Here is a 21680-nt window from a genome sequence, read left to right as displayed (position 1 = left end):
TGCCTTTTCCCTGGTTATCTCCTGTGTCTGGTCCTCACTCTTTACCTCCATTTCATTGAATGCATCTTTTCCTTTCTTATATAACTCAAATGCCTTTTCTAACAATACCTTTCCTGATCAGCTCTCCACTTCCCACAAACTGCTAAGTCCCCTTTTTTCCAATTGACCTTATTATATTTAACTTCTTTGTATTTATTCCCTCTGTATTTTGTTTGTATGCATGTCTATATACACATCTATTTCTATATCAATATATACATTATGCAGAAGTTATATACCCTTCTAGAACCTAAGTTCTTTGAAAGTTAGGGATAGTTTCTTTCTTTGTATTGTATCCCCAACAACTGACATTTTGCCTAGCACTGAATATATACTTGTTGACTGATACATCAGCTATGATGTATGATGATGCGTCACTGGAAAAATGTTGTTTAGTAGATAGAACTTTGTTTCTGTGAGAAGCTTGGGGTAATGAAAAACCTCTCTGCATCCCAAATGCAATCCTGTCTGCTTGCCTCCTTCATTCTGGGTAGCTATGTGTCATTGATATTATGCTTGATTTCTTCAAGCTCTGCAGAACCTTCTAAATGTTTTCCATAATTTATTCAAAGAGTTTAGTGCACTAACCAACATAGGAGAAGCTTAGTGGTTACAGAACACCTGGGGTACCAGCTTTGCTATGCAATTGGATGCTGTCTTTGAGTACAGCTATCTTGGTCACACAAAGCAGATGAACAGTGAGCTAGACTCCAAATTGAATAAGAATAAGAGGACAATGGATTAGATAGTATTTAGGAAGTTGAACAGTATTTGTGATCGCATTGGGGCTGTCTTGGTGAACCTATGGTATGTGTGCCAGAGAGGGCTGCTCACTTCCCCCTCTCCACAAACAGCTGAGGATATTTCTCACATCACCCACTCCTCTGCCCAGCAGTTCAGTGGAAGCACTTCCTCCCTCCTCTGTCTGGGTTAAGGGGGGGGGGCCAGGGAAGGGGCTCACATGTGGTGTGAGGGTAGCAGTTTGGGCACTTGGTTTCTAAAAGGTTTGCTATCACTACCTTAGGGTGTCCTCAGATGCCCAAACCCATCTTTTTTAGTACTGGTGATGCACTGTGACTGCAAGTCAAGACATGAACAGGTATATAAAAATACTAGAAAAGCAAAAATTAAACAAATATATTTATGGACAGTAAAGCATTTATTTTATATTCATATACATATATATGTCAAAGTGAAGAACAAGCTAGGGGTAAAGAGAAACATTAATTCTTAGTTTTCCCCTTGGAGGTCTAATAGTTTGTCTTCGAAATAAGTGTCAGTTCAGGGTCATAGTAGGTCTGTATAGCTACCATTTGTTGGATCTGGTCTAATTTAAGGCTTCCTAATTCTTCCTTTTTTGAGTTCTTCCAGAATCTGTGTCTAGTCCATAATTTTCTTTTGGACTTTGCCTGCGTTTGCTTTGCTTTCACTGTCTTCTTCTGTGTCTGTACCTTGCTCTTTGTCTCTATAAAAAGTCTTTAGTTAGGTGTTTTTTTTGTTGTTTGCTCATTTTTCCTACCTTTTTTGTAGGTAGGCTCTGTTTTCTGGGATTTTAGGTTACCATCTTAAACTTAAGTCCTTCTTTGATGCTGCCTTGGCTTATTTTTTGGGTTTCTGCCAGTTTTAGTTCTTCCAGGGTGGTATGATGGCCTGAGGGCTGGGAGTTCTGAGGGCTTCCTCCCCCTGCTCATTCAGTTAACTCTTGAGTTGCTGATAGCTTAAAGACTTGCCTCAGGTTTGGGCATAAGCTTTTTTTTTTTTTTTTTTAACCCTTACCTTCCCTCTTGGAGTCAATACTGTGTATTGGCTCCAAGGCAGAAGAGTGGTAAGGGTAGGCAATGGGGGTCAAGTGACTTGCCCAGGGTCACACAGCTGGGAAGCATAAACTTTTGATTGTACTCTGAACTTGATCTGGTCAGGGGCTAATCAAATTCTAGCCCCAGGCTTAGGCACAAGTTTTTGGTCTCATTGTGTACTTGATCCAGTCTGGCACACAGTTGATTGCCCTGCCCTGGAGCTCCTCCCTGAGCCCCTGGCAAAAAGATCCTGACCCACCTTGGGTCAACCAACTACCCCAAGCTGGGGTCTGTGTCCTCACCCAGTCTGTGCTCAGACTGGGACTCCTGGCTTCCTCTGAGCCCATACAGATCAACCCACTTCAGTACAGACTACCCTGAGCTGGGGTTCTGGACTTTACCACAGGTTTAAAACCTCAAGGGGTGTGGGTTGGCTTGGATCTCTGTTGCCCAGGCAGGGTCTCAGGATCTGAATGTTGTCTTGGGCTTAGATTCCAAACTTGGGACAGCAGATATGGGGCAAAGGTATGTGGCTTGTTCATGACTTGTTCTTGGCCCCACTCTCACCTAATTCAAACCCTTTTTCATCAATAATTTGAGTCCAAGAGTGGAGGAATTGTATATACTCACTTTTTATGAAGAGTTGCCCTTAATTTCAGAGCTATGTGACCCATTTGTAAGTGACTCAAGCAGTTTACATATTGTGGTTTACAAAATATCAGGTATGAACAGTATTTTTTCTGATAAGCAAGCACCATAGGCATGGAAGAGATTTCATACTAAGATCTTCAAGCTCTTTGTACCCTGAAATTTAGGCATTTATTATTCCAATAATAAATGCCTAAAATACAGGGAAATTTGGGCTACTTAATGTGTTATAAAGAGTTTGTTAAACTAGAACTTCATTAATCACCTCTCAATTTTACTTTCATTTATTTGTGACTTTTATCTCTTCTGTTTTGACCTTTATTCACTTCAGTCTTCTTACTGACCTCTCTTCTCTTTTCCATCCAGTCATCATTCATGCCACTGTCAGATTAATCTTCATAAAATTGTAATTTCATCTTGTTTTTGCTTAATCAGAAACATTCAATAGCTCCTCATTACTTATAGCATAAAGGCAAACTTCATTCATGGATCTTTCAATTTAATCTAATTTTTACTTTCTAACTTGTTACCAAATTTTCCTTTATCTAAAACCTAAATTTACCTCTTTGTGACTTCTACCTATTGTTTCTAAATCTATCCTTTTAGGCCATGTGAACACGTTTAATATGTCTTCCACAAGAGAACTCTTCTGTTAATAGAAGAAAATAATTCTCTCTCCTGTAAATCTTCTACAAGGGGTAACTTAGCATAATGGATTAAGAGCTTAAGAATCAGAAAAGATGCGAATTTGGGTCCTGTCTCTGACACCCAACAGCTGTGGCACTGGGTGAGTTGCTCCACCTTTCAGTGCATCAGGCAACTCTCTGACTAGTAAGTTGCAGATTAAATGCCAGTTTGTCTTTGGTAGAGGACATTTCTCACTGGGAGCTCCTTATACCAATGAAATTGCAGGACTAATCAGAAAACAAAAAGAAAGAAAAACTCCAGGTTCACCATCCCTTTTTCCTTCCCTGTATTCCCGGTAATGGGACAGTTCCAGAGCCGTGCATCAAGCTGGATGTCCTCCTTTGAATGTACTGCAGCATAAGGAACTGGATTTGGAGTTAGGAATACCTGAGTTCAACTCCTTCCTCAGATATTAAATCTGTGATCAAGTCATGTAACTTCCTTGAATTTCTTCATTTGTAAAATGAAGGGGTTGGACTCAGTAATCTCTAAGGTCCTTTTTCGAGCTCATAATATGTATGGTCTCACAATTGCAAATTTGGTTGATTTTTATCTGTTTCATTTTTGCCTTCTGCATCATCTGATACTATTGATCAATTTTTGGATACCTTTTTTTCTAGGTTTTCATAATGCTGCTTTTCTTTACTTGCCTGACTTTTCCCTCTGACTCTTTTGCTGCATCTACATTCATGGCATACACCTTAACTGTGGGTATTTCTCATTGTTCTGGGCCATCTTTCTTACTCTCTTGATCTCATCATATGCTTTTCTGGAGTCAGTTATCTTTGTGCAGATGACCACCACATCAATATGTTACTTTTTAGGCTTTCTGCAGAGTTTCAGCCCCATAATATCAATTGTCTTTTGAACGTTTCAAACTAGACAGTCCCATAGGCATCTTAAACTCAATATGTCAAAAAAAAAATTAATACCTTTCCCCTAATCTGCCTCTCTTTCACACTTTCCCATTACTGTTGTCTTGACTGTCCTCCATGCTCTAAGTGCTCTCCTTCTTCACCTCTTCCTCTCAGAATCCCTGGCTTCCATTAAGACTCAGCTCAGATGTCACTTTCTACAGGCAGTCTTTTCTAGTCTCTCATCTGCTAGTGTCTTCCTTTCTCATGTTACTAAATTTATATTTGCCCATTTAGGTATATATTATTTCTCCCATTTGAAAATTAACTCTTTGAGGTCAGGGACTATTGTTCATTCTTTATATTCCTGGTGCCATTGCTTGGCAGAAAGAGTAGGCACTTAAAACTAGCATTTTTTGTAGAACTTTTTAAAGTTTGCAAAATACATTATGTTTTTTTTTAAACATTTTTTAATATTCATTTTTAACATGTTTACATGCTTGATGCCCCTACTTTCCCCTTCACCTCCCACTCTCCCCCCACCCATGGCCGACGCGCATTTCCACTGGTTGTAACATGTGTCATCAATGAAGACCTATTTCCAAATTGTTGATAGTTGGATTGGTGTGGTAGTTTCGAGTCCACATCCCCAATCATGTCCACCCCAACCCATGCGTTCAAGCAATTGTTTATCTTCTATGTTTCCTCTCCTGCAGTCCTTCCTCTGAATGTGGGTAGCTTTCTTTACCATAAATCCCTCAGAGCTGTCTTGTGTCATTGCATTGCTGCTGGTACAGAATTCCATGACATTTGATTTTACCACAGTATATCAGTCTCTGTGTTCAGTGTTCTTCTGGCTCTGCTCCTTTCGCTCTGCATCAGTTCTTGGAGGTCTTTCCAGTTCACCTGGAACTCCTCCAGTTTATTATTCCTTTTAGCACAATAGTATTCCATCACCCGCATATACCACAATTTGTTCAGCCATTCCCCAATTGAAGGACATACCCTCCTTTTCCAGTTTTTTGCCACCACAAAAAGCGCAGCTATAAATATTTTCGTACAAGTCTGTTTATCTATGATCTCTTTGGGGTACAAACCCAACAATGGCATGGCTGTATCAAAGGGTAGGCAATCTTTTATAACTCTTTGAGCATAGTTCCAAATTGCCAGCCAGAATGGTTGTATCAGTTCACAACTCCACCAGCAATGCATTAATGTCCCAATTTTGCCACATCCCCTCCAACATTCATCACTCTCCCCTTCTTTCATTTTAGCCAGTCTGCTAGGTGTGAGGTGATACCTCAGAGTTGTTTTGATTTGCATTTCTCTAATTATTAGAGATTTAGAACACTTTCTCATGTGCTTATTGATACTTTTGATTTCTTTACCTGAAAATTGCCTATTCATGTCTCTTGCCCATTTTTCAATTGGGGGAATGGCTTGATTTTTTATACAATTGGTTTAACTCCTTGTATATTTGAGTGATTAGACCCCTGTCAGAGTTTTTCGTTATAAAGATTTTTTCCCAATTTGTTGTTTCCCTTCTGATTTTGACTACATTGTTTTTGTTTGTACAAAAGCTTTTTAGCTTAATATAATCAAAACCATTTAATTTACATTTTGTAATTTTCTCTAACTCTTGCTTGGTTTTAAAATCTTTCCTTTCCCACAGATCTGACAAATATACTATTCTGTGTTGACTTAACTTATTTATAGTTTCCCTCTTTATATTCAAGTCATTCACCCATTCTGAATTTATCTTGGTGTAGGGTGTGAGATGTTGATCTAAACCTAATCTCTCCCATATTGTTTTCCAAATTTCCTAGCAGTTTTTGTCAAATAGTGGATTCATGTCCCAAAAGTTGGGCTCTTTGGGTTTATCATACATTGTCTTGCTGATGTCATTAACCCCAAGTCTATTCCACTGATCCTCCCTTCTATCTCTTAGCCAGTACCATATAGTTTTGATGACTGCTGCTTTATAGTATAGTTTAATATCTGGTACTGCTAGACCCCCTTCCTTCACATTTTTTTTCATTATTTCCCTTGATATTCTTGATCTTTTGTTATTCCAAATGAAATTTGTTATAGTTTTTCCTAATTCAGTAAAGAAGTTTTTTGGTAATTTGATAGGTATGGCGCTAAATAGGTAAATTAATTTGGGTAGAATGGTCATTTTTATTATGTTAGCTCGTCCTACCCATGAACAGTTAATGGCTTTCCAATTGTTGAGATCCAGTTTTATTTGTTTGGAAAGTGTTTTGTACTTGTGTTCGTATAATTGCTGTGTTTGTTTTGGTAGATAGATTCCCAAGTATTTTATATTGTCTAGGGTAATTTTAAATGGTGTTTCTCTTTCTACCTCTTGCTGCTCTAATGTGTTGGAAATATATAGAAATGCTGATGATTTATGTGCATTTATTTTGTAACCTGCAACTTTGCTAAAGTTGTTGATTATTTCTACAACCTTCTTAGCTGATTCTCTAGGATTTTTTAAGTAGACCATCATATCATCTGCAAAGAGTGATAGCTTAGTCTCCTCCTTGCCTATTTTGATATCTTCAATTTCTTTTTCTTCTCTAATTGCTATTGCTAGTGTTTCTAGTACTATGTTGAATAATAGAGGTGATAATGGGCATCCTTGTTTCACTCCTGATCTTATTGGGAAGGCTTCTAATTTATCCCCATTGCATATAATGCTTGTTGATGGTTTTAGGTATATACTGTTTATTATTTTTAGGAAGGGTCCTTCTATTCCTATACTTTTCAGCGTTTTCAATAGGAATGGATGCTGTATTTTGTCAAAGGCTTTTTCAGCATCTATTGAGATAATCATGTGATTTTTGTTGGTTAGACTGTTGATATGGTCAATTATGTGGATGGTTTTCCTAATGTTGAACCATCCTTGCATTCCTGGTATAAATCCCACCTGATCATGGTGGATGATCTTCTTAATTACTTGCTGGAGTCTCTTTGCTAACATTCTATTTAAGATTTTTGCAACTATGTTCATTAGGGAGATTGGGCTATAGTTTTCTTTCTCTGTTTTTGATCTACCTGGCTTTGGGATCAGTACCATGTTTGTGTCATAGAAGGAATTTGGTAGGATTCCTTTGCTTATCATATCAAATAATTTGTATAGTATTGGGATTAGTTGCTCTTTGAATGTCTGATAGAATTCACTTGTGAATCCATCAGGTCCTGGAGATTTTTTCTTAGGGAGTTCTTTGATGGCTTGTTCAATTTCTATTTCTGATATGGGATTATTTAGGTATTCTATTTCTTCTGCTGTTAATCTAGGCAATTTATATTTTTGTAAATATTCATCCATATCTCCTAAATTATTATATTTGTTGCCGTATAATTGGGTGAAATAGTTCTTAATAATTGCCTTGATTTCCCCTTCATTAGAGGTGAGGTCTCCCTTTTAATCTTTAATACTGTCAATTTGGTTTTCTTCTTTCCTTTTTCTTATTATATTGACCAGTACTTTGTCAATTTTATCTGTTTTTTCAAAATACCAGCTTTTAGTCTTATTTATTAATTCAAAAGTTCTTTTACTTTTGATTTTATTAATTTTTCCCTTAATTTTTAGTATTTCTAATTTAGTTTTCATCTGGGGGTTTTTAATTTGCTCGCTTTCTAGTTTTTTGAGTTGCATACCCAATTCATTAATCTCTGCTCTCCTTAATTTGTTAATGTATGCACTCAAGGATATAAATTTCCCCCCTGAGAACTGCCTTGGCTGCATCCCACAGAGTTTGGTAGGATGTCTCATCATTGTCATTCTCTTCAATGGAATTGTTGATTGTTTCTATGATTTCTTCTTTGAAAAATTGATTTTGGAGAATCATATTGTTTAATTTCCAATTGGTTTTTGATTTGCCTGTTGAGGTGCCCTTACTAATTATTATTTTTATTGCATTATGATCTGAGAAGGTTACATTTATTATATCTGCTCTTTTGCATTTGTTTGCAATGATTCTATGCCCTATTACATGGTCAGTCTTTGTGAATGTACCATGTGCAGCTGAAAAGAAGGTGTATTCCTTTTTCTCCCTATTTATTTTTCTCCACATATCAATTAAGTCTGATTTTTCTAGTACTTCATTCACCTCTCTTACCTCTTTCTTATTTATTTTTTGGTTTGATTTATCTAGATCTGAAAGAGGAATATTTAGATCTCCCACTATTATGGTTTTACTATCTATTTCCTTCTTGAGCTCTGCCAGTTTCTCCTTTATGAATTTGGATGCTATACCATTTGGTGCATATATATTGAGTAGTGTTATTTCCTCATTGTTTATACTGCCTTTAATCAGGATGTAATGACCTTCCCTGTCTTTTTTAATCATATCTATTTTTACTTTGGCTTTGTCAGAAATCATAATAGCCACTCCTGCCTTCTTTTTCTCATTTGATGCCCAAAAGATTTTGCTCAAGCCCTGAACCTTAAACTTGTGTATGTCCACCCGCCTCATATGTGTTTCTTGTAGACAACATATGGTAGGATTTTGGTTTGTAATCCGCAGTGCTATTTGCTTCCGTTTTATGAGCGAGTTCATCCCATTCACATTCAGAGTTATAATTATAGGTTGTGCATTCGCTGACATTTTCGTGTCCTCCCCTTTTCCTACCCCTTCTTCTTAAGCTATTTCCTTTTAAACCAGTGGTTTGCTTTAAGCCAGTATCCCTTATCCCCTCCCTTGATTAACTTCCCTTTCTACCCTCTCCCTTATTATTCCCCTCTTTTTATTTTTAAAGGCCTAATGAATTCCCTCCCTCTTCTTCTCCCCTCCCTTTTTTGACCTCCCCACTCCCCTTCTCCCCTTGGTTCATCCCTTCTGACTTTGTCAGTAGGGTTAAATAGAGTTTTATATCCCAATGGATAGTATAGCTACTCTTCCCTCTCCAGGTTGATTACACTGAGAGTAAGGTTTAAATATTACCTCTTAATGCTCTCTTCCTCTCCTTCTTATAATAGTATTTGTCCCCTCTCCTTCCCATGCCCTCTTTGTGTGTAATATAATATCCTATTTTTCTTATTCACTCAAGTTTCTCTTGGTGTCCCCTACTATTCACCCCCCTCTTTCCCACTCCCCATATCATCTTAGACCATTTAGTATTCCACCCTCTGCCTGTGAATTATTCTTCTGATTACTATAATAGTGAATACTATAATAGTGAATGGAGTTCACTACCGAGAATTATACATAGCATTTCTCCACATAGGAATACAGATAATTAGATCTTACTGAGGCCCTTAAAAAGGCAAATTTAAAAGTTATGAGTTTTCTTTCTTTCCCCTCTGTTTCTTATTTACCTTTTCATGTTTCTCTCGATTTTTGTGGTTTGATATCAAACTTTCTGTTTAGCCCTGGTCTTTTCTCTGCAAATACTTGGAAATCTTCAATTTTGTTGAATGCCCATACTTTCCCCTGGAAGTATATAGTCAATTTTGATGGGTAGTTGATCTGTGGTTGCAGGCCCAGCTCTCTTGCCTTTCTGAATATCATATTCCAAGCCTTGTGGTCTTTTAGCGTGGAGGCTGCCAGATCCTGTGTGATCCTAATTGGTGCTGCTTGATATTTGAATTGTGTCTTTCTGGCTTCTTGTAAGATTTTTTCTTTTACTTGGAAGCTCTTAAATTTGGCAATTATATTTCTGGGCATTGTCTTTTCTAAGTCGAGTGTCGAGGGTGATCTATGGATCCTTTCAATGTCTATATTGCCCTCTTGTTGTAGGACTTCAGGGCAATTTTGGTGAATAATTTCTTTTAGTATGGAGCCCAGGTTTCTATTAATTTCTGGTTTTTCTGGAATACTAATGATTCTCAAATTGTCTCTTCTAGACCAGTTTTCTTGGTCTATCACTTTCTCATTGAGATATTTCATATTTCCTTCTATTTTTTCAGTCTTTTGACTTTGTTTTATTTGTTCTTGTTGTCTTGAGAGATCATTTGCTTCTAATTGTTCAATTCTAGCCTTTAAGGACTGGTTTTCGGCTCTAATCTTTTGGTTTTTGGCTATGATCTTTTGGTTTTCGGTTATGATCTTTTGGTTTTTGGCTATGATCTTTTGGTTTTCCTTTTCAATCTGGTCATTTCTGGTGTTCACTTTGCTTATCAGTTCATTTGATTTCTGAGCCTCACTTTCCAATTGCAAAATTCTGCCTTTTTAACTGTTATTTTCTTGCCTGATTTCCTTTTGAGCTATTTCCCATTTCTCTAACCAAAACTTTTCCATCTTTCTTGTCCTCTCAGTTTTGAACTTTTCAGGAGCTTGTGACCAGTTTTCATTATTATTTTGGGAGGATCCGGATGCTTGTTTGTTCTCCCCCTCTATTTGCTCGGTTGTCTGGATTTTCTCTGTGTAAAAGTTGTCGAGTGTTAAAGATTTCTTTTTGTTGTTAATCTTTCTCGTCTGAGCTTCCTCATTCTGGGTAGCCATTGTTATCCCAGCAGCTTCTAAGCTTTATCCTCGCACTCAGGGTCTGTCTGCAGTCTTTTGGGTCCTGAGGTCTGAGTTCTGGTTTTTCTCAAGGTCAAGCCCCCGGTGGACCCCCTTGCTTGGTCCTCTGCTGGAGGTTCCTTTACAAGTCTCAGGGCGCTGCTTCCACAATTGTATACCCGTCTGCGCTGGTTCCCCACTCAGGGTTTCAGAGCCTTCGCTCATGCTCACGTGCGTGCTTGTGTCTGCCTCCACCCGCGCCTCTGCCTGCGCCCGCGCTCTGCGCCCACGCTCAGAGTCCGTGCGTGTTCTTTAGCTTTTTGGGGTCCTAAATCTTGCTGCTCTCAGGAACAGGCCCTGGAGCTGCCAATGACTGACTGAATGGGTGCTCCAAACTTGCTCTATTTCTTTTTAGCTGGCTTTGGCGTTATAGGTGGTGTGTGTGGAAGGGTTGGGGGAGTGGTTGCTCAGCCTGCGATTTAGTGAGAGCTGTTTCACCCCTTTATAGCATGGAAATGTCCCGATTCTATGTACCTTCCACACTGCACCCTATTGTGGGGTCCGTCCGTTCGACTGGGTTTGCTTTTATGTCTCCTTGAGGAGTCTTATATGTTTCGGTCAGGAGAGGTTAAGAGCTGCTTTTTACTCTGCCGCCATCTTAACCCGGAAAAATACATTATGTTTTGTCTCATTTGATCTTCACAACAATCATGGGAGGAAGATGCTATTATCCCTGTTTTATAGTTGCAGAAAATGAGTCTGAGAAAAGTCATGTTATTTGTCTAGGAGTCGCATAGAATTGTCTGAGTCAGGGTTTAAACTCAGGTCTTCCTCACTCCAGGTCTAAAATTTTACATATTGTACTACCTAATCACCATACATGTTTGCTTGTTTAATTAGTTGTCATGTCCTCAACTAAATTCTAAGCTTCTTGAAGCTTCCTAGACTTTTTCTTCTATTCAGAGTACTATAATTTTTTACATAGTAGTTTTGTAATTGTTTAGTAATTGTTGTTGAACAAAAGAGGAGCAGTGATTTTTCTCCATTTGATGACTTTAGTCATATGTTTCAAGTTCTGAGAAAGTTTAGGTGTGCTTTTTATTTCTTCCTCTTTCTTCTCAACTTCTATTCATTCATTCATTCATTTATTTAAATACATTCTTCTATTTTAGTCCATTTCTCTTTAATCCAAAGTGATATGGTAGAAGGAGAAGGTGGGAAGTGGGGTAATTGGTATATTCAGAACTGATAGAGTGTGTGTATGATGGGGAGGAAGTCTCCAATTATTTTTCCCCATCCTAGCCTAACCTAAATCCATTCCATCTTACATGGACTTCGGTGAAATGCTTTACGAAGCACCAGGCATCACATCACAGAAATCATTACTGCCTTTGAAGGTGAACTGTACAGAGTAGTTAAGATTATACTGAGTTTCAAGAATTTAAATTATGTGCTAAGGTTAAGGGTGTTGGCCTATTTCTCAGATCACTCTGAAAAGAGACTTCTGACTGATTTATTTGAAGTTATGAAATTTATGAAGGTGTAGCGAACATATGGAATAAGTTACTTAGGAAGTTGGTGTAAAAAAAGAAAATGAGTCTGTCAGTTAACATTTATTGAACACCCACTGTGGACAGAGCACCATTGAAGATGGTGATGAAGTGATTAATTAGGATATGAAAAAGGAGCCAAATTTTTAGAAATAAAAAATCTGTAGGATTTCCATGTATAGTTAATGCCCTTAACATTTTTCACATGTGTCCATAGCTGTGGTTGATTTGCTGCAGGAATTAACAGATATTGATACACTCCATGAGAGTGAAGAGGGAGCTGAGGTGCTCATCGATGCTCTGGTAAGTTGCAGATTCACTGCTTTGGAATTCCTTTCATTTTTCATGAATTGGTAACTGGCTCTGCCATTTTAATCAGGTAATGATTAAGTTGAATACTTGGGGGCTTAAATTGACTTCATGCTCAAGGTGACTCAGTACTGGGATATTGCAGAAATCTAAGGCTATTTTAAAAGAAATCTTGTTTCCAAAATAGAGTTTGGAGAGTGGTCGAATTCTGAAAATATTCTGAAAACATTGGATTTAAGCCCATTCTATTATCGTACTGGATGCTATACTTTGGGTTTAGGCTGTTCATCAATAATGAATTGGACTGTAACCTCTGTTACAGTGGTGTCAATTTCAAATGGAAACAAGGACTGACCACTTAACCATTCATAAAGATCCCTGAAGGTACATATTGACTTAGAAAACCATAGTGGTTTTCTATGTTTTTATTTATTTTGCTAAATATTTCTCAATTATATTTTAATCTGATTTGCATATTCCTGGGGAGTAGGTTATATGTTTGATACCTCTGTTTTACTAAGTATCAAGAAAATGAAAGTACAAATTATTGAGGTTTCTATTTACTTTGCCATGCAAAGGACTTAGGTGTTTTCTCATTTGATCTTAGACAAGTAAAGACCTCTCACTAAAGACTCTTTTAGTTCTAATATCATTATTCTCTTGGTACTGTGTGAAGTAAGGGATTTAGAGTTAGAGGACTTGGATTTCCATTCTTATGATTCCCCTGAATGACCTGGGACAAGGCCTTCACCTCCCTTAACCTCATCTGAAAAATGAAGGAATCAAACCTAAAAACTTTAAGGTTCCTTCTGGCCCTAACTATGTGATCATTTTTGCAGATGAAGAAACTGAACTCAGAAAAGTTAAGTAATTTGTCTAGGGTCACACAGCTGGTTAGTGGTAAAGATGTCAGAATTCAGGTCTCTCAACTCCTGGCATAATGTTCTTTCTCTTATATAGGTTTTCCTGGTTAGTCTTTTTCTGAAAACTTCCAATTAATAGTAATTTAGTTGAAGCCCTTATCTCAGTGAGCAGGATCTTTGTCAGTTTTACTGACCCAATCCTTTTCTCTTCTGTTCTTTATACTAGACATTTCCCATGCACCCTTGTTCCTCTTGGTATTTGGAGTGAGTGGAAGGGTCATGAACTGAGTCAATATGAAGAACAGTATCTTACATAGAAAAAGGTGTCCAGCAGAGCCGATAACAATTGAGTATGATGAAAATTCCTATGGTGATTTTTCTTTTTAGCTGCTTCCTGGAGTGACTGGCCACGTTTGTAGAACACAGGATTTAAAAAAAAATTTTTTTTTTTTTATTGGGCTTTGGAATGATTGTGTTGAGAGAAAAGAAATCGGGTGGGCTTTTGTTTGGAGGGGTGTTGGGGGAAGGCAGCTGCACTTGCTTTTCCATCAAGTCCCTGTGGTGTCATCTGCATAGGCTTACCTTCCAAAGGTTAATTGCAGTGGCCCTGAACGTATCTTTCTGTGTAGTCCCTGTGCTGTTTTTAATTACCATCCTTTGCCTAGAAGGTTGTTGCATGAAAAGGATTGAGGAGAAAGGAGCAGGTAGCCCGCCTGCTGCTTGTAAAAATGGACCTGGAAACAGCTATTTGAACAAAAGCCCCATTTTTGTTTTTGATGTTGCCAAAACCACCAACAAAAGCTGAATCTTGCAGATTTTATTGTTCATTTAGAAAGAAACAGTTCATCCACAGCCTGGGGAGTCATTAGGAAGTTCCTGCTTAGGGGCTTTTAATTTTTTTTATTATTATTTTTAAGACTTTGGCACTAATCTCTTTATTCCAGTGGGATTTATAGGTTTCACAAGTAACTGAAAATTTCAGAATTAAGATAGATTATTTCCTTGTCTGAACAATGGAAAAGACTTGTTAAATACTAGGGGTTAGAGAAAGGTAGGCTTAAATTTATTTTTGTTTCCCAGTTTTTACTCTTTAGTAGGAAACTTTTATAAGAATTTTTAATATTGAAAAGACTTCAGTATCTTTGTAGTTTTAATTTGGGGCCAATATCAAAGGCATGAAACGACATGAACAGCAGCTAAAGGGCATCTGGTAGAATTTATTGTAAGATGCAGTTTGTAGTTATTGCCTTTATCTTTTCCCCAGTTGGAAATTATAAGCTTTAGAAAAGCCCTGTTGGGGGAAAGAGTGCAGTATTGGCATTCTCAGGGTTCCTTTAGTTTTTTATCTTGGTTATACAAAAGCAGAATTAAAATTTGCCAGGCTACCATGGGTAAAAGAGATTTAGACTTGTTTTGCTTTATATCTGGAAAAAAACAACCAACTAATGGATAGAAGTTATGGAGAAGAAGAATTGAGTGTAAAGAAAATCTTGCTAAAAAATTTAGTTAGCTGCTATCCACCTCTAGAGAAAGAACTGATAGAATTTGAATACAAACCATTTTCCACTCTATTTTCTTCATGTTTTTTGGGGGTGGAGTAGTGGAGTGAGGCAGTGTCTTCTTCTACAACATGAAGAATATGGAAATATATTTTACATGATATCACATCTATAACCTAAAGAAAATTTCTTACAGTCCTAAGGAGGGAAAGAATTTGGAACTCAAAATGTTAGAAAATGAATGTTAAAATTGTTTTAACATGTAATTGGAAAAAATAGAAAATATTACTGAAATATTAAAAAAATTAAATTTAAGAATTAGTTATCTAGAAAGTGAAATTTCATTCCTTAGGAGATGGTGGATTCCTCATTTTTAGAAGTCTTTCAGGAGAAGGCTGGATGAATGCTTGTCAGGAATTTGTAGAAGGCAATTCTTTCTCAGGTATAGGTTGGAATAGATGGTCTTAAAAGTCTCTTTCAGCATTCTGGTTCTACAAAGACTTTTCCAAGACTAGCAACCATGTAGGATACTCAAAAAAGTGCTCGAATTTAAAAAAAGAGAAATTCTTATCTATGCTATGTTTTTCAGACTGTGTTCTGAGGAAATCTGGTGTTTTGGAGATTATCGTTGTGTCATAGGAACATCTTACAAGTTGTTAATGTTAAATTCATTTAGTCAAAAATATTTATAGACCTATTAACTGTTAGAGCTGAAAATGATTACTTAATCTAAGCCCTGCATTTAAAAAAAATCAACCACTACTGCTACAGCTATTGTTGTTATTTTACTTTAAGGAATGTAAAGTGCTTCCTTCATAACTTCATGAAGGAAGGTAATATCAGTATTATCTGATGAGAAAAGGGATATCCTGTCAACTTTGATGACTTGTATAATAGTCATAGGACAATTCAAATCTGAGGTGCTTGTTGAACCCAGTGTTGATTATTCCTGCAGTGTTTTATTATATCTCACTACCTCATCCCTAGCCGGGATGAAAAAGGAGGAGGGTTGGGCTTGGGGCTAGCAACCCCACCCTGTAAAAACTACATCTGCTAAAGAAACTGCAACCTTAAGTAGGGGCAGCTGGGCTAGCTCAGTGGATTGAGAGCCAGGCCTAGAGACGAAAGGTCCTAGGTTCAAATCCGGGCTCAGACACTTCCCAGCTGGGTGACCCTGAGTGACAGTGTGACCCACTGCCTACTGGTTGTGGCCCTATGCTCCTAGAATGGAGTCCCAGGATAAAAAACAAACAAACAAACAAACAAAAAAAAAAACACCTCTCCTATTAGGAGATTTAGGTATTTTTGTGACATTATTGACTTTTCCCCTTTATTTAGACTGTGTGATGATATTATTCTGAATCCATTTTTTTAGTATTTATTTATTTTTAATCCCTTACCTTCCCTAGGCAGTAGGGGTTAAGTGACTTGCCCAGGGTCACACAGCTAAGAAGTATCTGAGGCCACAATTGAACCCAGGACCTTTTGGATTTAGGCTCTAAATCCACTGAACCACCCAACTGCCCCACTATTGCTCAAATTTTTAAAAAATTCTATAGATTGCTTTGTAACCTTGGGCAAGAGATTTTTCTCTCATAGGCTTACCTTCTTTATCTGAAAAAAATCTGAACATTGGTCTGCATGTTCTTTGAATGTCTTTCTCTAGCTCTTTTGTTCTATGATTCTAGCTTCCAAGACTCCAGAAATTGTAATTCCTTGGTCTAGGCAGGAAAGAGAAAGTACAAAAGCTCATTGGAAGGTTATCCATGCTTCAAAAGAAGCCCTTCCATTTTCTTTTTCTTTTTCTTATCTCCTCACCATTTTTTTGGACAAATAGAAAAGGTCATCTGACTTATGTCCTTGTGTCTGTGGAGGCTGCTGGAGTATAATTTGGAAGACCTGTTAACAAGCAGAGATAACCAATAAACTTATCTGAATACCCCAGGCTGAATCAACTTGATTTTATAAACCAGAATTACTCCCTTCTTCTCTGTGATTTAATTCCCAGGTTTTATTTGTTTTTAGTACCAGACTTAGCCACAGCTCCTGAAAATAGGGGTGATGGTTGGACCAGAGGGATTGAGAGCCAGAAAAAATACCAATTTATGTTGCTTACCAATAGATTTCTAGACTAAACCAAAAATAACTATTTTTCCAAGAGTTCTTTTGAGTTAAATCCATTTTGACTTTGTTTTTGATTCCACCACAGTAAGGCAAAATTGCATTTAATTCAGCTAAACATCAAGCAGACTGCTCTACGAGAAATAAGATTTTTCTTTGGTGTGACTCCCATCATACATATAATAGTGCAGCTCTTGGATTTTCATGTATTCTTCACAGTAACTGTCACTGCCACTTTTTAGACAGTAGAGATGGAAGACATAACTAAGAATCAAAGGGGAGAAAAAATGCAGATAAAATAGCAATGAGGAAATGAAACTAGTGAGGTGACTTGTAGAACTGCAAAGTGAGTGATGTCTGGTGGAGCTGGAATGTTTGCTACTTCAAACTTCAGGAAATTATAAATCAAGATGCTTTAGGGAAAAGAAAACAATTGATAAGATTCATTTTCCCTTTTTTCCTCCTCTTAAAGTTTTTCTGTTTTGTCCCACGTATCAAAATTATTCAATTAATTAAGAAAAATATTGTGATAGGTTTATTTTGTGAATCCTTTGTTGGTGATGAAATTTGAGAGCAGGCTTGTTAATATCCTAGTCAGAGGTTGAAAACCACCCAAATATCTAGTGGAACAATCACTTTATGTAGGGCCAAAAGGAACCTGGGTTTGAATCTCAGCTCTTCTACTTACCATCTTACTACCTGTGATCTTTGGCAAATCTCTTAACATTTCTGATCCTATTTACTTGTTTTAGATTAATTGACCCAACAAGTTGTTCCTTGCAGCTCTAAATTTAGATGATTCCATAATCTTTCTTTTTGTGTCCGAACACTCATACTTTCATTTATCTGTGATATGGGAAAAAAGAAAAACTAAAGATAAAATTTACCCATTCACCAGTAACATTTATCAGTAGCTTCAACTTCTTCTCTTTTTTGTTGTCTTCCTTAATCTCTAAGAAATAGAAAATTAAGTAATTTAAGCCCCTTTCTAGCAAATGCTAGACCATGAAAATGACCAAAAATCAATCAATTCAATTCAGCAAAACAGTAGTAAGCACCCATTATACAGGGCACAAAGTATTGTAGACTACTCATATGTAGTTTACAATCTATAGCTTCTAGAAATTGATAGACTAGAAGCTAGTTAAGCAGCTTTTAATTTGCTTCTATATCAAGTGTGATAAATGGCATTTTTGCTGAGTCAAGGAGAGATTGAACAGGGGAGGTAGGCATCCTGGAATAGGGGGAAAGGGAAAGCATTGCACTAAGAATTAGGTGGATTCTAGACTTAACTCTAATTAATTAGCTGTGCGACCTAACAGTCTATTACTTTACTTGTCCAAACCATAGTTTTATTGACTATAAAATGAAGACAATACCATACCTTCCCTCTTACCCATGTTGAAGGGTTGTTTTGAGGGTGAAGTGTGACAATAGATATAAAGATAGTTTGCTAAATAAAAAACTTCAATTCACTAACATCATATGTTCCATGTTCAATGAACAGATAAATAGGGCTCTTAAAATACAGTTAAGTTTAAGAAGGATTTACATATTTGGTTCTGATTAAGTTATAGAGGTAGAAATGTTTCCACTATGACCCTAGACTTTTGAGGTTAGTGCTTTTCCACCAAACATCTTTTGAAAGTTGCTCCCAGAGAAGGAACCCTGAACCTGTTGGACAGTTGAGGTGATCCTGTGTGAGATTTCTCATCTTTTTTAAGTACTATAACAATTTATAATACCAAGTGGTAAAGTATAGCAGTTTACAGACTATCAGAGCAAGAAGAGATCTCAAATATCATTCTGTCCAACACCTACATTTTACAGATAAGTAAACAGGTTCAAGAAAAAGAAATGACTTGTTTAAGGTTATCCCACCCTAATTAGGAGCAAAGTAATGATTCACACCCAGATTGCTGAACTCTTAGTCTCCACTCTTTCCAAGACATTCTTTTTCTGTTGAGGGAGCTTAGCACATTTGGAAGAATAAGAGGAAAAAATTCCCTCCTAGGCATATCACTTAACCTCCTAATTTTCTCATCTGCAAAATGGGAGGGTTGGACTCCATGACCTCAAAGATTCCTTTCTTGTCCTGTTTTATATCTATTACTAGGCCATCTCAAAAGTCTCTTCCTACTGATTGATGTTTCTCTTTCTGGATGTTTCTCCTTAGAGAAAAGGCAGGGGTATGGGAGTGGGGAAAGGATTCCTTTAGTTTACACAGGAAGCAACAAGGGGGAGGTGGTGATAGTCCACTTGAGGAATGTTTCATAGCCTTTTCCATCACCTATGTTTTGCTTCCTTTCTGGATCTTGCAGGTGGATGGTCAGGTGGCAGCTTTGCTTGTTCAGAATTTAGAGCGACTGGATGAATCTGTGAAAGAAGAGGCGGATGGAGTCCATAACACACTGGGTAAGGGGATGCACACATATTATCTCTTTGCTCTTTGTTTGTTTTCTCAATAATAGAGTCAACAGCTGGATTTTTTTCCTCCTGCTCCCAAACTGCCTCTTCAGAAATAAAGGCCCTTGTGTAAATTTCATATAACTGCAGCTTGGATTCAGCTTGTAGGTAATAAAGCAGAAATCCACTAAATAGGTAACCTTCCTAGACTGAAATCATAGATTCCTTTTAGTAGGCTTGCACCAGGAAAACTCCAATTTTGATGGAAGGACTCTACTGGGTGACATTTTGGGATTTGGAAAGTATTCATTTTGTGATTTTATTCCCTTAATACATTAGTTTTCCTTCTGACTTTCTTTCACTAGAATGGCAAACTTTTGAGCAATTGTACTCCTTTATAGGGCTTTTTATTTAGAGAAGCTTCAGTATTTCTTTCTTTATGTAGTTTACTGTACAAACTTGGAAATGAAATATTGCTTCTAACTTGTCTGCCTCTTTCTTTTTATGTTCACTTAAGGAGATTCTTTTCCAGTCTAATCCTCATTTTCCTTGAATTTCCCTGATCCTTCCTCCTTGCAAAGATGTTGAAATTAAAGGCTACTTAAAACAGTGCTTTCAAGTATTCCTCTTGATAACTATAGGTTGTCTTATAGAAACAAAGTGGATCCATACCCAGAGACTGAGAAATGAGACTCTGAGAATTAGGTTTTTACTTTTCCTTCTCTGTGCTTGTAACTGATTTCTCACCTAGTTTCAGAGTCTGCCAATAGGAATTATTATAAGGGAGTTGCAGAAGTTAGAGAGTAAGTGAAAGGAGAATAAAACAAGATGGATATATAGGGGTTTGCTGTAGTTATTTCTGGTTATTTTCTACCCCAATGGAGAATTTTACTAGGATAGCAATCCTAAAATGATCCTGGCAGTAAAAATTGGGCAGTGCTATGAAAAGAGCAGTGTGATGATATTCATAACCCTGGGGTTCTTGTCCCAGTGCTGTTACTAACTGTGTGAACATGGGCAAGTCACTTCCCCTTTTGGGGCTTAGTTTCCTCATTTGTAAAATAAGGTAACTGGATTAAATGATCTTTTTGGTTCCTTTTTCTAGTTTCCTGAGAATTTAATCTAAAATTACATACTAATAAATAGCTTTGACTAGAGTAGACTCACTGGAAATGGAAATGAGTTTCTACAGCAATAGTTTAAACAGTGAATAGGACAAAGTATTTTCATAACAGAAAAAGACATGAAAAGTGTATCTAAGTGAACTGATCTTTCTTTTCTGTTCATTGAGAAAGGAGGAGAAAACAGAAAAACTAGCACTGAGAATCATTTTTTGGAGCCACATTCCCTGACTGGAGGAATTGTGGCTAGAGCCTTCCTGATGGGAATCTTCTAAAGTATCTTGGCCCAAGGTTACAAAGCTAGTGATTAAATGAATTTTCTTAGCCTCCTCTTGTCTTGCCTTATTTCTGTCTCATAACTCAAAACTTCCTCCACTCCCCAACCAATTGCATTCTTTCCCCCCAACCCCCAAAGCCCCAGGCTTTATTTTTACCTTTTTTTGCTCTTCCATAGTTTAATGTCTGATAGGTAGGTGTAAGGATTCAGAAAGAATTACTACTGCCTCAGTGGTCTTTCAGATACCCATCATATAAATGTAAAAATAAGACTTTTAAAGTGGCACTTTAGAGATAGTGGGCCTATTAATATTTACAGTTGTATACCTGATATTCACTTCAACTGACTATATGCTGTTCTTCCTCTTGTGCAAAAATTGTTTTAGTTAGGAAAATCATATTTTCCTTTAATGTAATGTATGTTTCTTAGTGATCTATAGAGAGAGAATGAGAAAGGGATCAATTAGACAGGTATGGAGGGGAGGCTCTGTGATCTAATCTTAGACTCTTACTTTTGACTATTAAATTCCTGGTGGCCCAGTATTAATCTGAAGGTCTCAAATTGGACAGTGGAAGAGAAGAAAGTCTTAGGACAGCTGTCTTTCATTTTGTATTTTCTAAGGCCATGCTGTGTTAGCCCAAAGAAACCCTCAGTATTTACTACCTACTTAATTCTTTTTGACTTATTACTTCCAGTTCTGTGCAATTTAGCCACAAATTTAACTTTAAAAAAAAAAGCCTTAGGAATACCATAGATCAGGTAAAAATGCTTATAGCATATTGCTGGGAGGAGTGTGGAGAACTAGTGAAAGAAAGATATGAATATTACAGTGAGTTAGTATGTTTAATAGTAGAAACAGAATTATTATTGTATGTAATTGCTTTTTTTTCTTCCTTCAGCCATTGTAGAAAATATGGCTGAGTTCCGACCAGAAATGTGTACAGAAGCTGCCCAACAGGGCCTCATGCAGTGGTTGCTGAAGAGACTGAAGGTGAGTTTTGATTAGTATAACTTCTGAAAGGCTTTGATGAACATTATCCCTCCTTCAGGCATTGTGGCAT

General features: G+C 37.2%; 1 protein-coding gene across 1 annotated transcript in view; it reads left to right on the top strand.

Moving 5' to 3' along the window:
- CTNNBL1 (catenin beta like 1) overlaps positions 1 to 21680 on the top strand; it is a 216689-nt gene that overhangs the window by 69706 nt on the left and 125303 nt on the right. The window contains exons 5-7 of the mRNA XM_044664307.1: positions 12229 to 12326; positions 19137 to 19230; positions 21519 to 21610. Of these exons, the coding sequence (XP_044520242.1) occupies positions 12229 to 12326; positions 19137 to 19230; positions 21519 to 21610 (284 nt within the window). The remainder of the gene's footprint in view (positions 1 to 12228; positions 12327 to 19136; positions 19231 to 21518; positions 21611 to 21680) is intronic.

Source organism: Gracilinanus agilis, chromosome 2 (assembly GCF_016433145.1).
Source record: "Gracilinanus agilis isolate LMUSP501 chromosome 2, AgileGrace, whole genome shotgun sequence".
NCBI classification, from domain to species: Eukaryota; Metazoa; Chordata; class Mammalia; order Didelphimorphia; family Didelphidae; genus Gracilinanus; species Gracilinanus agilis.
Note: the sequence above shows the minus strand (reverse complement) of the source record. Positions and strands in the feature narration are given on the sequence as shown.